Below are 18,342 nucleotides of genomic sequence, written 5' to 3'. Positions count from 1 at the left end.
AAACTCGGTCTAATAACTCAAAACAACCGTCCCTCCTGCAGGATGACGAGAGCCACCGAGGTCTGATTAATTGCGCGAAGAGCCCTCGCAGGGGTCACCTGCCTGCCCCCGACCGCGTTTTCTTCCTTCCGGTTTCCTTTTTTATTTTAATTTTTTTTCATTTCTTCCCTTTCTTTTTACCGGCTATCGGCCCCGAGGGTGAACCAGATAATTGCCTCGGAGCCACGCGCTGGTATTTTCCTCGTTATAAACCTGCGGACTTCCGTAATATCCGCAATTTATTTTCCAAGGATAACCGAACCCGGGTCGGAGGCCTCTGTCCTGCGAGAATAAATCCAGCGATTCACCCTCCCGTCGTACAGGGATTATCCAATGCGTACCCGAGTAGGCTGAATTTTCACGGAACTGTATAATTTCGCAGATTGTCTTATTGCCCTCGACGCTGCGTGACCGTAACAATAGACTTTCTGTGTACGGACAGGCCAGTTTCCATATGAAAATTTTGCCCCGAACATTTAAAGGTCTCCGCCATTTCCACCTTTACTCATTTACGACGGCTTTAGAAACCTTCTACGGGAATCCCAATAGCGGGATTCGATGCTTATCATCGATTTTTACAGCTTAGGAGGCGTTCATTAATTACGCAAAGCAATTTTTTTTTTTTTCATTTGTCCCTCCCTCTTCCTCCTTTCTCTCACGTAATATTTAACCAATAATTTTTAAGCAATTAAATTTATTTGATATGTTCATGTAATATTGTTTACTCCCGGGATTGATTTAATAACACAATATGTTATCTGTTATAACAATGTATATTCTCTGAATGAGAAAAGTTGGTGTGAAATTTTAATCGATCCCCCCCCCCCCCCCCCCCCCCATCAATTTTCAGCTCACTTAATTAATGGACGCCTCCTTCCCGATTTTTGGTCACATGTGCAAATATACAGCCATGGACCGAACGAAGCTCCTGTTCTATTTTTCGTTTCGAACGAATATCGATTTCTTCTTTGATTTCATTAAATGCAGGCCAAGTTTCTCCCTAATTGAATCAAGCCTGGCACGGATCGGCGCTCTCTGATGTGTTAAATCTCTAAAACGCCTGACTTATTTTACACTACAGGGCATGTGAGTATAAGGTACGCGGTAAGTAAGTAATACGTAAAAGTTTCAGCGAGAGGCGTTATATTGAGGATCGAGACGGATTTCCTTAAGTAAACAGAAAATACGTACACCTACAGTACAAATAAAACTACGACGACAAGTATTTGACGAGCTCCGATAGAATAATGATGATATACCAACGTCGTTGCGATTCCTCTCTAAAGTTACGACTAGTTTAGCGATCCGAGATACGATCTGCGTTATAAGAATTTAGAAAATACGAATATTTGTAAGATACCTACACCTTACACGCGTACTCGATTATGTTTATTGCAGATGTCAACAGAACAGCACAGATTTACGAGTCCTATTTCGCAAACCCATACAATACGACATCGCATTGTATATAATCCTCTGACGCGTATTGGCGAGGCTGCGTAAAAAATCGCATCGAAACGTTATAGCTAACAAAAATGGAAACTGGTAAATCGACAGATCGTGTGCTGCAATCTTGATAATAGCGAAAGATTCATCGCGATTGCGGCGTAGGATAGCGATCGAAGCTTAAAAAATCCCAATACGATCATAAAACCATTAAACGTTGTGTGAATAAATTGTCATAAGCTTTGTTTTGTTTCTGTTATTTTTTTTTTTTTTTTTCTATTTTGCACCAGCATAGAATGTTATCCGTCTGACGTGGGCAGAAATCCATTATAGATTATATCGTAGAAATTGGCCAAAGCGCCACGACGCGACGGCATCGAGGCAACCATTTTTAGGTACCCAGGAATTCTCTGTCCGGTAAATATTTCTTTTTCTTTTCTTTTTTGCTTTTTTTTTTTTTTTTTATTCTCATGTTTTTTCTCTCATGCTCCTCGTATCCCTCATGCAACAACAATCGTCGGTGTAATTTTTCATTCGCGAAACGGTCGGTGAATCTAGACTCTTGGCTACTTCGTAGAGTGAGAAAGATACAAAACGTACTTTTTACCGTGTATTCTCAAGGCCTTCAGCAGCAGCATCAGCGGCAAGTCTCTCGGCTCGGCGAGTCGTGAATGAATCTAGAACCTGTTCTCCTCGCCCATCGAGATCGCCGGGAGTTTTCGAGCCGACGATTCCAGCCGACTCGCGATCTCTCCTTCTCTGCACGTACATCGAGATACTCGTAACTGCGAAGAAAATCATACTTTGTTTGTACTTGCCTGCGTAAGGACAGGATAATCGGTTGATCATTACCCGAGGAGCTGGAGACGAGCTCCCCGAAACCCAAAGAAACCGTTTTCCACCAGAGACGAAATTTAAAGCACCTACTTTAAAAGAGCTACTACGTAGGGCTGAAGGACAATAAAGTAGGTTCGATTTCAAGGCGATATCGGACCCTGATTTGACGATAAAAATTTCCGAAATTTACCGATTTGCCGAGATTAGGCTCAAAGTAGGGTATGTTTGAAACCTCCTTCAAACCTGCTCGTTTGGAACCTTCCTTCAATGCTTCAACGATCGATTACGGTAGAAGTACAAAAGATACGATTACGACGTATGAAATCAAATTGTAGAAAATAGGTTCAATCGTCTACCGAGAGCGTCAAACTAGGTTTTGGCACTTTAATTTTTAGGAGTTGGAGGTTCGACGTCGGGTTTCTTCTTCAATTTTTATCATTCTTAGAGGATCAACGTAAGATTTCTGGGTGGTAAATTTCGACTCGGGCACATTCGGGGTGGAATTTCGAAACGACATCAAACTTCCACCCTCGAGAATGACGAACAAGGGCGCCGCCGGTGAGGTGACTGCGAAACGGGAAACGGGGAACGGGGAACGCCCTCCGGGCGAGTGAACCTCGGTGCCCCGCACCGGCTCAGTCCTCGAAGAGCTGCGGCGACGCGAGGTTCATTCGGTACGATATTGCGAACGAGGCTCTTCGCCGGGTTGCCGCCTGATGCAGGCTGCGAGAAGTGTGGATTTTCAAGTTGTTTTCTTTTTTCACGAGGTGTAGTTTCTCGGTTTTTCTCTGTGTCGTCACGGTATCTCGGTACAATATATAATACTTACCTATAATTTTGGCTGAAGGTGCGATTGGAAAATTGGAGAACGCGATCGCGCTCGGTGAGGAGATAATTATAATCCCGATTGGCGCATCGAGGAGGCTGCGGAGGAGGTGCTTGAATGTTTTAACCAAAAACGTGAGTTGCTTTTTCGCATTTTGCACTCTTCGACTGTTCCGTTTCCGTTCTCTCTTGTTCGTTTCTTAAATTTTTCTCTGCCCGCGGCTGCGTGCATCTTTAATAACACGCAGAGACTGCCGCTGGTCTGCCATGACAGCGATCGCGGTGATCGGTCTATTCTCGGCTCGCTTTTGCTTCGCGACACCGTTAGAAACTGGTCGAGGAGCCGTGCGGCGTGCAGAATGTGAGTATACCGAACGGAATCGCCGAATCATTATAGTCATCATGCGCCAGGAGCAATTCAGATGCTCACGCACTCTTTGTCGCGACGTTTTTACGCCGCCGGTATAAATCCGGAGTCAACGATTTCCCTGACTGTACAACTTAGTCGAACTCATCGCGGTGCGTGATCTCCGATGTGGTGGTAGCCTACTTTCGCTCGCTGCGAGTCGACCCGGGCTAATGAAAAATTTGATTAACCAAAGAAACCTGTTCACCTTTCGCGAACCGTTCGAGCAATGGCGATCCTTTGTGTTGACCGTTGAAACGGTCCCGAGTTCTGATCATGTAGTTATCAAAATCGGCACGATATACACCTTCAGGGAAATTAAACTTTACGAATAATTAAACCGAGATGAAAAAGCTCGGTTCTCGGTTCGAAAAAACACAAAAAAAAAATCACACGAAAGGAGCAAAAATCATGGTTTCAAAAGCAAAACTGTAGGAAGGGATCGGTGAAAATAAATGACATAACCGGGCAACGACCCCGTGAAGGTAATGGTCGGTGGGTGGCGTTGCGATCCGCTGTATCCTTCGAGGTCCTGCAGGATTCCGGACGTTTTACGTAGTCAGACCATTATCCGAACGGTCAAAATTCGGAATGATCAAAACTCCGAATGTCATCAACTCTCCCGTGTACGTTACGAAGCGTTTATCGAAACTGCGAAGGTTGTTAAAGTCTCGGAATTTTGACCATTCGAAATCTCGACGGTTCAGAGTTTCGACCATTCGGAGCTTTAACCGGCGGCCAATTTCTACGACCGCTTCGTAACAGCGTGGAAATAAGGTTGATAATGTTTACCGTGAGTGTGAGAGTCACGTGATTCGCGGTGTACCTCGCACATCGAAGGTGTATTACACCTTGGTACACTCGATTCTCGGAAAGTCGTAATTCCCTCACGATCAGTCATCTATGCATGTTGTTTATACGCCGCGTGGCAGCTTGCGCGACTCGCCGAGTATTGTGATACTGCTTCGGTTTCGCCCGTCCTTCGATTAATCCTCCGGCCTCGCCGAGTCGCGTTCACGCGGAATCGTTCGTTCCGCAGTTACGCGTTTTCGATTATCCCTTAGGCACACCTACACGCCTCGCACCGACCGTTGAACCGAACCATTTTTCATGATTTTTCGTACAAAAACTGATCGGCTACTCCCAAGCTAATGTCCCTGCCGTAGTCAAAGTACAATTCTCGAGGACCATGGAATTAACGAGGACCTTTTACAACGGCTCGCGATTCCGTAAGGATCCTCTGGCAAGCACGGACGATTACACGTGTCGAGTACCTATTACGACAGAAAAGGGCCCGAATACCGTTTCGAAGGGATTTATAATCGTCCGAGCGACTTTATACCTGCAGCGAGACCGGATAAAGGTCGTTCACCGATCGGTCGTTGGGATTAATTCGGGATTCCCTTCGCCTCTGTCCGTTTTGTTGCCCTCGGAGCCGCACCTGACCCTCGGGATGCCCGAAAGAAGCAGATTTGGCAGTATAAAGGAGCAAGGTACGCGGCGCAGGCCGCATGGCTTCGGGTTTCTACGGCTTCGGATGGATTTTCTCACGGTGCGTTGGCGGCAAGGAGCAGCTTGCGTGGTTCATTTTATAACTATGTGTTGTTTTTTTTTAAGGTTCCACTCGAAAAATTTGTGATAAATACTGAAAAATAAACTGTCCTAAGATCTGGAGGAGCTAGGAAAATATTTAGCAATTAGTAATCGCTACTGATTATTGTAATATTGTTTATTTTCAACATGAAACTGCGCCCAACAATTCGGCAGTTGGCTGTCATCGTCTTTTACCCGACAGATTAATCCTCTCGATGAAATTTGGATAACAGTTTTTGTTACTGAAATAAAAGTATCGCATCACCTTGATGTCCCTGTTTCGTTTCCGTTACTGATTTTTATGAACAATGATTAATCGGACCACGATACGAAAAAAATAAACTAACATACATACAAGCCCGTAAAGTGTAGACTTAAAAATAAATAAAAAATATAACAATAATTGGTATCGTCCGCTAAATATTTTCCTAACACCTCCAGGTTTTAGGAAGATTTTTTTTCCGTAATTGTAACAAATTTTTCGAGTGGCACCTTAAAGAAAGAAAAAAGTTAAAGAATGAACGACCCTAGCGGAGCACCTTGCGCGAGTTTCAAGAGGGTCTTTTTTATTTCACGTGCACCCAGGCATGCGTGTAGTATAATATGGCCAGTTGGACGAGCATCGAGTACGCGAGTTGGGCTATTCGGAGCGTATCCTGACGCAGCCACACAACCTCCTCCAGCAGCTGCGTGTGTAACACATGTGCAGCGCGCACGAATCGGGTGGAAAGTAGTTTTCCATTTTTCTTCCTCTTTCTCTCTCCTTCTTTTTTTTTTTCTCTCTTTTATCATCTTTATTTATTTTTTCTCCATCCAGCCGAAGCTCGGTAGCAGACGCAGATAAGCTGCGGGTGGATCGTTAAATTCAGGGCAACAACAATACCAGATGTATCGGAATGCCGGACCGTAAACTCGATCCGAATACCGACCGCCTCGAGATCGCGTATCCTACTGCATACACGTAGCGTATCCGAAACGAAATTTGTGCCGCGTTATTTCGGTCACCGCTTACCGAGCGCGGTAGTAGCGCCAGTTTCTCGTTTTCCTTTATTTTCATCTTAGAAAGTAAAACTATCCTCTCGTCTCCCATGCGCGATGCTTAATGCACTTGCGGTGCATGGCCGGCTCTAAGGCTGCGCGATGTACGTATCCCGAGGAATAGGTCATCGCATGCCTGGTGTCAGCGTTGTATTTTCGCACAGCGTCGCGGTGAGTAAACGAAGAGAGAAGGAAACCAACGACAGCTTGATAGTGACAAACGTCGAGACCGAGATAAGGAGCGAAGCGATTGCGCGAAAATAAGAGAAAGAAAAACAACAATATCACACATACATACGTAACGCAGATACGTTATTAATTCACCGCATCATTGCGAGTCCTCGAGCTGTTTGCCAAAGATAAGCACGCGGCGCGATTAGACTCTCTGACCGCAAATTTGCTCGTGATTTATATCGTGATTCACTCAGGATACGGTGCTTTTGTTAACCTCGTGTTTGATACCCACGTGCCTTTGAATCATGGAAATAAACACCTTGAACGAAGATCGAGGGGGACGATTAAACCGATTGCACAACAACTTCCCCGCGGTTCGTATAAGCGATTCATTAAATTCCGGTCGTCGAATTGCGTTTCGAGATATACGTACAATATTGACCGATGACTAGATATACGCGTCCCGGAGAGCTTTAATTCTTATTACTACTCAGCCAAAGGGGCAGAGAGAGAGAAAGAGAGAGAGAGAGAGAGAGAGAGAGAGAGAGAGAGAGAGAGAGAAAGAGAGATACTCGGGTTCACAGTGTAGAAAAAATATCACACTGTTAAAAAAATTTCCGAATGAAATTTCCTACACTTTATTGCAAGTTTTATTCGAATACGTAACAGTGAATTCACCATACTTTTACGGTTCATTCAATTTACAAACACAACAAATTTACTACGCAATTTAGTAAATTCAAGTTATTTTTTTTTTTCGTAATTTTTGCTATAAACTTGTGTAAAATCAAAAATTTTCATTATTAATTTAAGACAAATACACCGTAATTTAAGTCGCTGAACCGAATTTGTAAATTTGCGACCTGATTTCGACAATTGACAACTATTTTGTGCAGTACATTTTTACTTAATTCAAAATCATTTTTAACACTGATACAAACACTCCTCTGGCACTGGGAGGTGCCGGCGAACTTGCTGATCGCTGTCCGCAGGAGTTGGGAATCTGGTGAAGAGAACATGACAAACGTTGAGTCGATGAACAAAAGGAGTTTGAAAAGAAAAAGACCCCGACAAACGTAGGCGTTTTTTGTTTTAATTTATTTATTTTTTCTCGTACAACAACCGTGTTGCGGCCACACCTGCACGCACCTTGCGCAAAAGCGCAAACCTGAGGCTCTGGAGCCGAGGTCCTGATCGAGCGGCGTTGTTCGGAGTTAGAATTTGTTAAAAACAACACGCTTGGAAGTATAACTGTATTTAATTCAACCTTGCTCCGGAGAGGCACGGTAGGTGGCCCGACGCGAAGAGCAGGGCAGGTAGATTATAGACGAGGATTCGAGTCTCTGGGCCTTGCCTCGCGGTGTTACACGCCAGCAGTGGACCGTTACGGAGGATTGCCACAGAGAATCGGGGGAAGGAAACGAGGAGCGAGGGAGGGAACGAGAAGAACGGCAGGTGAACCAATTTCGTTGGGTCCGAGCCGCGAAGCTGACTGAATGACTGAATGACCGAATGACTGAATGACTGGACGACTATGTCGCGTAGCGCCAATGGAGGACTTCGACGCAATCTCTCTGTATACCAGAATAAACGCGACCGGATATTCCAACTTCCTGCGAGGCGAAATAAGCGAGAGACGCGAAGCTCGAGGTCCTCTATCTCGGATAATAGTCTTGCGGCGCGGCTAGTTTATTCCTGGACACCGCGAGCCCAGCGGCTCCCATTCTAGAGACTAAACGAACCTGAAAACCGGTCGTCGAGAAGCGAGCGAGACGCCGGATGAAACCGCTCGGTGGTTACACCGGAGGAGGTCGGCCACTCCGCTCATCGGGGCGAGGAAAGATTGTCTCTACGTTTTTTCCGCACCTTCGACGGTGATTTCCAGGCTGTTGCCGCCGGTGCGTTTGACGCTGGGTGCGGAGGCGTCGTCTGCACGGGGTAAGCGAGAACCGAGAACCACTCCTTCCTATTGAACTCCGTAAATTTAGCGCCTACGGATACTGCACCGGGACTCGCGTGAACCCGGCTGCCCACCGTCGTCTTGCTGCAGTCGTGTTTCCACACCGGGATAACAAGGAGTTACAGAGATAGAGAGAGAGAGAGAGAGAGAGAGGGTACTGGGTTGTAGGAAGCGTTGCTAAACCGGTGGAATGCCTGTGTAGAAAGTGATTGCTTTGGATTCGAGCCGAGCCTCGTGGCTGATCGGCTATTACCGATCGGATGAACGATGCACCGTTAATCGCAGCCCCGTGATCCCGCTCTTTGCGTAACCGAGCACCACTCCGGGAGATAATCGCTAAATTGTTGCACACTTTATTTCAGCTGGAAAGTGGTGAGGAGCCAGGATGCGGCTGTTCAAGAGACGCTGCTCGGACACGAGTCCGCAGCTTGTGTCGGCGACGCCGATTCCCCAGGATGCGGTACCGGCTGTCAGCGAAGATCGGGAAGAACTCGAGGCGGAAACGGAGCCGGAAGTCGAGCCGGAAAATTCCGGGAGGCGAAAGTCCGACACCGAGATTGTCCAAGACGGTGGGAACCAGACGACCGCCAACCTCCAGTCCTCCAACTCGGCCAGGAAAGGTTCGTAAATTCAGCCCTTGCCCCTTTCGGAAAACGATCGTTCGTTTTAACGATCATCCCATTTTGCCGCAGGCATATCCACGTGGGGGCGGAAAGTGGGAAGGCGATGGGACCAGCTTAAGAGGTCCGATAGCTCGGAGCTTCTCGCTGTCTCCGGGAGAAGACGTCGACATTGGAGTCCCAACAGACAGGCGGATAATTCCGAGCCCGTTTCCGACGACAAGCGAAAGGTAGATGAATTGAAAAAAGATTATTATTCTTATTCATTGACGAAAAGCATGACTGATGAGCATAATTTTCTAATCTTAAAATATGTTTTACTTTTCGAGAAACACTCTTTGGCGTTATTCAATTATGCTTTGAGATTCGTCGTGCTGGCGGTAAAAATCAAGAACATGAAAGATATCTACCAAATTCCAGAGCACCGAGCTTCCCTAATCAAATTCCGAGAAGCCGTTCGCCTATTCCCGTACAGCGCTTCGAAACCGGGTCAATTTATCACACTTTTAAAGCTTCCCCTGCAGGAATTCGTTGTATATACCTACTCTGAACAAGCCATTCTAATCCTCTGTCATTCCTCGTTTTATTTTTTCTCTCTATTCAGAACTCACCATCGACGGTGGAATTTCTCAAGCCGAAGAGAATCTCTCGTGTGGAATCCTTGAGGAATCTCTTTCGCACCGGAGAACGCAGCACGAGTTCAATCGCTCTCGACGTCATAGCGCGCAGCGCGACGATCAGCGAGGAAGAACCAAATTTTTTGGCCGATCGGTACAGGATGGCCAAGGCCTTGAGCGAGGGAAGCGGCTCGATGATGACCCTGAGGAATGCCGAGTCGCTTGAGGAGGGTGGCGTCAATGGCATCGGGGCGGATTACAAGAACCAGGAAACCCTACGCGGCAAGAAAAACCAGCTGAGCAGGAGCATACAGAACCTTCAGGAGCAGCAGCGCGTCCTCGACTTCATACTCACCAATCAGGACATCCTCAAGACCAAAGAGGGCGAAGATCTCGCAAGGTTCACCCTCGAGGCTGCCAAACGCTGCGCTTCGAACTCCAGACCCTCTTCCATGATCGTCGAGTCATCGAGTCACTCTGCGGCCGCGGAGAATCAGAGCCATCAACTCTCGTTCGTTAAGAGGAATCTCTTCAGTCGGCAATCGGCTTCGCGAGAAAGGTCTGTCGGAGCGAAATGAAACCTTGAGGGGCTCAGACCCTTCCCTTTAGCTGCAGAGAACCAGAAAAATGTCCGTTACATGTTCTCCTCTCAACTGCGGTCGAAGGTTTAAGGTATTATTGGACGGATATTACCGATCAAAAGTGAGTCTCTCTGAGAATATCGAACAGTTTACGGTGAGATAAGAATCCGAAAAAAGTTAATCACGACCAAGTTGATAAGATAATTCATTTCGAGTAATAATAATGCTAAAAAGATGTTAATAAACTGTTTGAGCAGAAATTTCTGCAACAAATCACTAGTGACATTTTTTTATCTCATATAAAATAAATTCATTGATTTTTCTGAATAACGATGAATTTTTTTGGAATTAGTGGCGATTTTCCATAATTCCGTTTCCAATAATTTTCCATTTTTTCAATTCTCGAAAACTGGTTATTCAAAATCGCCGAAGTTTCCAAAAAAAATCATAGATATCCAGAAAAATCGATGAATTCATTTTATATGAGAAGAAAAAATTTTCACAAGGGATTTGTAAAACAAATGTTTGTTCAAACATGTTATCAACAACTTTTTGGCATTATTACTATTCACAACTAATTATCTTCACAAACTCAGATTTTTATTCTATCGCGAAGTGTTCAATATTCTCACTTTTGGTTTGTCCAATAGTACCTTAATTCGATTTTCACCAGTATCCATGATTTTCGGATTAATTGCATGTCAGAAACGATGTCCATTGTATAAAATTGTAAATGCCCAATGCAGAGTGGATTTCGGCAAAGACGACTAACTGTTTCGTATTATTTCCTAACAGTGGTGAAGCTGTCAGATCGTCCGCGTCTTCTTCGTCATCGGCATCGTCGGCAGTCTCGTCGATGATGCCGTTGAACGGATTGGAGGAACTGATGAGCGGATTGAGAGTGGGCTGCGACGAGAGCGGTTACGATTCCGACAGTACGAGAACAGGAGCAGATTCTCCGGATAGTGGAAAATTAGTTATGCCATTGGCGTCCTCGGGTTCGAACGCGGGATCCGAGAGGACGAATCGGGTGCGAAGCTTCTCCATAACCTCGGACGACTATCACGGTATAGATTTATCGATGGCGAGTACTCCTAAAAAGAACAACAACAACATCAACAACAACAATCCTGGAAGAATAGCGGAAGCTCCGTGTTCCCAGAATTCAGCTTGCCCTCGAGACGATCCTCTCAACCATTCCGCCACGACGCAAACTACGATACTCATGTACGGGGATCTGGACGACGACGACGACGGTGACGAGACGGACAGCTGCGACGAGGACACCTTCATGCCAATGTCACCTTCGAGGTCAGAACCACGGGACGAACTCGCCGAACGGACATTCGCAATGAGCAAAATGTCCTCGAAGAGTTCCGGGATCGGAAGTACAGTTTCGTCGAGTTTCGAGGCTCCCTTGACTCCTCGAAAATCGGAGCCCCCGGTGCCTTTTCCGAACCACCTGCGGTCCCAAAGTGTCCTGTGCAATTCCGTAACGCCGATTAGACCCGGGGCTAAACTCGTCCCGAGAAACCGCTGCAACTCCAATACCAGTCTTCTTCATCTGCTGGACAACGCCGCGTCCCCCTGCAAAGACAGCCCCCCCGCAACCAAGGGCCGACTGCCAGTCGATGACGCGGCTAACGCACCCTGCTACTACAGCCCGAAGCGATCGAGGTCGGCCTTCGAGTCAGAGGAGAATGCGGCTAAGCGTCAGGAGCAGGAATGCGCGTCGGAGGTGACGAGATCGAATGCGAATCCCACGAAGGGGTTGGTACGCCGAGAGTTGAAGACCATGAAGCTGCTCGTCGAGAAGCCCGGTGGTCTCGGGGTCGCCATCGAGAGGCGCGAGGCCGCGCGGCCGTTTTACGTCGTCTCGAAGGTCGACGCCGACGGGGAGGCAGCCAAGGGTGGGCAGATCAGAGTCGGTGACGAAATCGTCAGAGTGTGCGGTCGCCGGCTACGCGGAATGTCGGCGGTTGAAGCGCGGACCGCGGTTCGAAGCTGCTCGGGTACCGTCGAACTCCAGATAGCCAGGGAGCCCACCTTCGCCTTCGGCGAACTAGGCGACACCTGGGGGGACGTCGTCATGTCCCGGGCGCGCAGCGAGTCAGACGTCTGGAAACTGAAGCGGCCCAACTCGGGGGCCGACCAGGCCCAATGCGAGGTGGTCGGGGCCTTGACCAAGGACGGGAAGACCGTTTCCGTGAACACGATGGACCAGCTGGAGCCCCTTGAGAAGCCGGCGTCTCCCATACCCGCCAAGACACTTACCGGAATGAAGAAGTTCCAGGTGGTTAAGAAGCGGAACCAGAACATGCCCGGCGCCAATTTCGGCCGACGGGCAACCAGTCTTTCGGTAAACCTGCTCACCGTCACACTGAGGAAGGGTGCCACCAAGAAATTGGGATTCTCGATCGTCGGCGGGTCGGACAGCTCGAAGGGATCTATGGGAATATTCGTCAAGGACGTGATGCAGGGCGGACAGGCTGCCGAGGAGGGCACTCTCAGAGCAGGGGACGAGATTCTCGCCATCAACGGACTACCCATGAACGGACTCACCCACGCCAAGGCCCTCCAAGCATTCAAGGCCGCAAAACCGGGCGACTTGATACTCCACGTCGGACGCAGGGATCCGACTCACAATAAACGGTTCTTAAACAATTCACGACGCACTCTGCTCACTTGTTGCGATAACGAAGCCATTACTTGTTGGTCAGTCAGCACGCTTTCCTATCGTTCTAATCGCTCCTAACGATCTCTCACACTCGCACGCTTTCATCTGCTTCTGCTTCTGCTTTTTAATTTTACTGTATCTATAATTAAGTCTGGTTGACGGTTCGTTCTCATGCGTTTATTTATTTTTTTTCTTTTATGCCTCCTTATCTCGTTTCAGATATATCGTTCAATGCAAGTCCTACGACGCGCTGGACAAATTGTCGGATTGTGACGAGGAGTAGACCAAGGAACGGCATCCGAGTCGACCAGCCACTTCACCGAGATTATTGTTTAGTTTTTGACGACGAAGATTAAGTTTTTTGTTTTTTACCTCAAATTTTGAGTCGATCCCTTTTTTTCAAACGCGACAGAGGAAATGATACTACTTAAAACGGTGACGTTACGGTGTCATCCTAATTTTTCTTTCTTCTTGTTTTCTTTTTTATTGCGTCGAGGCTTGATATAGAAACTGAATTATTAACACGTATAGACAGAACTAGATTATGTTATCGTATAGCTAAGTTAGATTCACCTTGGACAAGTAGGTGTCGTATTATATTCGTATATTGTACGCTAATTAAATCAAGCCGAGGACTTGACTTGACCATGTGATAATCGACTGTTACTCGTGAAGCGAGATTCGAGTCTAGATCTCAGGAGAGTGAAATTGATTTGATCAATTGGAATTTATTAAGGTGACGAAGAGTTACGTCAGAGAATCTTGCGACAAGTATAAATTGACAAAACATGATTTGAATTCTTCATTCCTATTGTGTTGATATTACCCAATCAGTAATTCGTGCGTATTTCGGTTTCGACCAAAGTGTAATTTTTTTTTTTTTCATTCGGACAAAAACAAGTATGAAAGCAACGGTGATGACATTTGTTTCTTTTTTTTTTTCATACTCAAATCTTTGCATCTTTCGATACGACGATCGATCGACGGATCGGCGATAACTCGTTGAAGGCATAAAGAATTTATTTCGCTGCCATTTCTTGCTAGACGCGTTGAACTAGCTGATTGGGATATGGTCGGCCGTAAAGCAGTTCACATTTATCACGTGTTTCACGATACTTGAAACACTATTGTTTCTGTGTTTAGAGTGAAATCTGCGTATATTTTTAATTCGAAAATGCAATCATCGATTATTTCCCGTATCTGTACGTATATACGTACATACGTGCATTGTATACTACATACCTATATTATAATATGTATTATACTACATATTATACATATTATAATATATGTACGCATGTATCGATCGATCGATCGATCGACCAGAGGCGAGACAACTTGCGTAATGAAACCGAAATACATTTTTCGTCTCGGTAGGCCGTAAAACGGAATTTCACGTCCGCGCCCGGATCGTAAAATCTTGTTTTACGCCTACGTAGGACGAAAAATACTGTTCGCATCGCGGGCATAACACTTTACACCCTCGTGCGGCGGATCGCACTAGGGTGTAAAACTTTACGCCCTTGATGCGAAAATAGCTATTTTCTCTCATAACAATTACTTAACAAGAGATATACCTGTATTAGTTAAATTTACTAAGACTGACATTAAGAATGTCTACCTGAATAAAAGCTGTGATACCAACAGTAGTCACTAGTTATTATATTATATCGTACAAATGGTGTTCATTATACGTGGTATCCACGGTGTAGAAATAGTAATGATAATAACAGTAACAATATTTGTGTTGTATTTAACAGTGAAAATAAAGTAAAACAATGAAATACCGTTAGTCCTTTCTTCAATTTCATTTTCAAAATAAAATTTCTCTAACCGTTTATTTCGAGATCCTCTACTCCTCGTCAATCGTACAATTAGATATACAGTGTCGAAAAACTATCAATGAACAATTCGATACAGATTGCAATCGCACATGTCATTATCGGGATCAAATTACCGTTTATCATAATCAAATTTTCGCCCCTCGCAGCATACATAATATTTTCCGACTATCCACTAGGTGGCAAGTATTTCCTGCTCTGCGTCGGCGGAGGCGACGGAGGCGACGGAGGCGACGAAGGCAAATAGGTTCTCGGCGGCGGCGACGGAGCTGGGATTTTCGGGGGCGCAGGTGTCGGATAGTTATAACTAGGCGTCGATGCCGAAGACGATGCAGACGCGGTCGATTGTGGACGAGCGATCGTCACGGATGGTGTTTTATTGAATCCATAATTCGCCGACGCGCTCGCACTTGCGGAACTCGATGCACTTGCTGGGTGGGATCGAACAGGGGGCAGATATGTCGGTGCTGGTGTTGATATTGGACGCGGAGTTGGACTTGGGGTTGGCGGAGGAGGAGGGGGCGGAGGAGGTGGAGGTGGAGGCGGTGGCGGGGGCGGAGGCGAGGGCGGGAGAGCTGGAGGCAAATATGTTGGCGGTGGCGGGGGAGGAGGCGGAGGCGGGGGTGGAGGTGGAGGTGGAGGCGGAGGAGGTGGTGGAGGAGGTGGCGGTGGTGGCGGAGGAGGAGGTGGTGGAGGAGGAGGTGGTGGAGGTGGCGGGGGTGGGGGTGGGGGTGGAGGCGGAGGTGAAGGATAGTTGTAAGCAGGGGGCTGAGGGTAATTGTAGCTGGGATAATTCTGCACCGGTGGTGGTCCGTATTCCTGAGGCGAGGGTAGAGAGAATTCAACCTTTGGTCTTTCGTAGGAGTAACCAGCCTGCCTGGAGATCCTCTGGAGGCCGAGGCAGCGCGTACAGTTGATCAAAACAAGTATCCCAAACTACGCAGGGAGAAAAAAAATGATCAAAAAATAATGAGAAAAGAAAAAAAGAAAAACAAAAACGGAAAACGGAATTGAGAATACGCCGATGTCGAAAAGCGAAAAAAATCGCGATAAGGGACCGCGGGAGCTACTCACCCATTGCAACGACAACATAACAATCTAGTATAATATAACGTCGGGTAGACACCGTATCCCTTTGCTTTTATACGAAAAGTTTGCGCGTCGACGGGTGGAAATGAATTACACCTCCTCTCGGAACGAAACCGCAAAACTGATGACATTTTATTAATTCTTATCATCAAGCGGCTCGGCGTTGCTCAAGGTGGTCTTTCCCATTCCTTTTTAGTTTCGTTTATTGTTTTTTTTTTTTTTCTTCAACAGATCCACGTTTTACACAGCTTGCAGAAAATTGCGACAGAATCGTCGTCCCGTATTCCGTGGACCGTCACGCGCGGAGCTTACCTCGCTCCTCGATCCTCCTCCCTGAAGGTATCGCAACGCGTGGCGCCGTGGCGTCAGAGACGCTGCGGTCGTAATTGCTATTTAATCGATGTGGGTTTGACAATTGCCCGGAGGACACGGCGGTCGAGATGACGCGATGATACCCCGGGGCCACATCGAGACGCAGAGACAGCCGTCGAGGAGAAGGAAGAGGAGGCTGCGGGAGGTGCATTTACGCGGGGAATCCGACGATGCGGCCTCTCTCGGCGAGTAGTGTAATTGGTTTAATTTACTTAATGGTGGTATTAGCCGCTCGTTTCCTTTTCTCGGAATCACACATACCTGCCCACCGTTGCCATTGCGCAGTGCGAGTTAGGATTGGCGCACGGATAAATGCCGCGAGAGATCGGCTGTTCGTTCCTTCGATGGAAATTTTCCGTCCCGGGTTGGCGACGAGACGGCGAGAAAGGTGGAAAAGGGCCGTTTATAGGTGCGTAGCTCCGTAGGTACGTGGAGCCGGAAGGGAACTCGCGGTACGGACAGATAAAGAGAAAGCGAGAAGCGCGGACAAAGAAGCGGAACAAAAAAGGCCCAGGAATAGAGCTTGAGATAGAAAAATGAAGCCTCGTAGGAGTAGGAGAAAAACAAAGAGGCGTGCATCGGGCGACGGACGGGTGACTGAACCGTTTGCCCGTGTGTACATACGGCGAGTGGAAAGAGGTGAGAGGGAAAAAGAAAAGGTGGAGAAAGAGCGGCCTCCTAGGCATCAGGACCGCGTCGGTGTCGGCCGAGGAGTCACATCCTACTCCGGAGTACTCTGCAATCATTGGCACGAGAACTCGGGGAGAAGGCACCGGGCTGTCCGGCACGGCAGGATCACGCGAACTGGCTCTATTATCCCTCTATCTCGATTGTCGGGGGGCGGCAGATGGCCGGCGAAGGTGAAACGTGAGCTTTTATGCACTCCCGCAAGCACCCTGGCCAAATCGGCCGAAAACCGCGACCTGCCGCTGTCGCCGGGGAGCGACGATCGAGGATCGAGGGATCCGGCCACTTATCGCTTCGTCCTGCGGCGTAGCGCCGCAGCGCAGTTGCCCGGAACGCTCGCTGATCGCCTCGGGCTCAGGTAGCGTTTCTTGATCCGACCCGGCGGACCGACGGATCACGGCACATTTGAAATGGAAGCGGAGCCGCAGGTTACCCGTAATCATAGGCCAATCAACCTGGATCTAACCATTATATTCTTGTTTTTGATTTTTCCTACCAGTCCTTGATCAATTTCGACACGGGGTCGTCCACGGTTCGCCACAGCCTGGTTCCTGTACCGAATCCAAATTTAGCGCCTACGTTTGACCCCACCGCGGTTCGTATAAACCTACTTTGAAGGAAACTGAAGCCAGAAATCCTACGTTGATTCTTCAAGTCCTAAAACTCTAAGGACAAGGCCTACGTTGAACCTGAAACTCGGCAAATCGGTAAATTTCGAACATTTTTACCATCAAATCAGAGTCTGATATTGCATGGAGATAAAACCTACTTCACTACCTTCAAGCCATGCGTAGGAGTTCCTTTAACGTAGGCGTTAAATTTCGACCCATGCTCCACCTTTCTTCCGTCGCTTGGAATCGCGGATCGTCGGATCTGCAAGCGAAACACGCGGTAGAAGCCGGCTGGCGTAATGCTGCCCGGTAATACCACGTTATTTTCCTTATAATACCACGCAATGGGGTAAAACGGGTTAATAGAATCGTGTCCGGCCGGAGCACAGCCTGAGGCGGCTCTGCGGCACGGGAAGGATCGCACCTGTCGCACATATCGTAACAGGGTCCATCTGTGATCGTCGGCCATAGTGAATTTCGTCGATGAGAATACGAACGCCTGGAATTAAGGACGCTTCGGCTGTTGTTACGGCGACGGTACTTCTCAGTTCTCACCGTTTTCAAGTTTTCACCTGCCTGGATTACCCACCCGTGTAATTATTGCGCACGGAGGCGTATTGCGAGAGAGGAGAGAACGCGAAACAATAAACAAGGAATTCGCGCATTTCACCCGCATACCTATTTACCCATCGTTAACGCCGGGGGTCCTCGAGCGACGCGGGAATTCTCTTCGCTGGTAAAAATGAAAGAAAGCACTCATCCCCCTCCCGGTTCTTCTCCTCCCCCTCATCCTCCGATCCTATGCCTCAATTAGACACGCCAGAGCGCGGCCACCGCTAGGGCACTACGCTAGTGAAAACTGATTAGGTTATACCTGCCTGCCTGCCTGCCTGCCAGCCTGCCTGCCAGTCTACCGTACCTTTCCAATT

General features: G+C 47.5%; 2 protein-coding genes across 5 annotated transcripts; both read left to right on the top strand.

Moving 5' to 3' along the window:
- The first annotated feature begins 2,982 nt into the window (after positions 1-2,982).
- Positions 2,983-14,591, top strand: LOC107223100. 4 transcript variants are annotated; one of them, XM_046745836.1, is made up of 7 exons: positions 2,983-3,089; positions 3,170-3,282; positions 8,681-8,938; positions 9,011-9,168; positions 9,543-10,114; positions 10,932-12,851; positions 13,033-14,591. In XM_046745836.1, coding segments are annotated over exons 3-7 (2,886 nt in total). In that variant the 5' UTR covers positions 2,983-3,089; positions 3,170-3,282; positions 8,681-8,703; the 3' UTR covers positions 13,034-14,591. The 4 variants fall into 4 exon arrangements, with proteins under 4 accessions (XP_046601792.1, XP_015518165.2, XP_046601791.1 ...); XM_015662679.2 differs by having other exon boundaries at positions 2,983-3,282; positions 10,932-12,788; XM_046745835.1 differs by having other exon boundaries at positions 2,983-3,282.
- Positions 14,592-14,715: 124 nt separating this feature from the next.
- On the top strand, positions 14,716-15,408 carry LOC124295594 (glycine-rich protein DOT1-like). Its single transcript, XM_046746048.1, has 2 exons — positions 14,716-14,893; positions 15,104-15,408. Exons 1-2 carry the CDS (start codon positions 14,716-14,718, stop codon positions 15,406-15,408), a joined length of 483 nt encoding a protein of 160 aa, XP_046602004.1.
- The last annotated feature ends 2,934 nt before the right edge of the window (positions 15,409-18,342 follow it).

Source organism: Neodiprion lecontei, chromosome 7 (assembly GCF_021901455.1).
Source record: "Neodiprion lecontei isolate iyNeoLeco1 chromosome 7, iyNeoLeco1.1, whole genome shotgun sequence".
Lineage (NCBI taxonomy): Eukaryota > Metazoa > Arthropoda > Insecta > Hymenoptera > Diprionidae > Neodiprion > Neodiprion lecontei.
The sequence above is the reverse complement of the archived record's forward strand: the minus strand, read 5'-3'. Positions and strand labels throughout refer to the sequence as shown.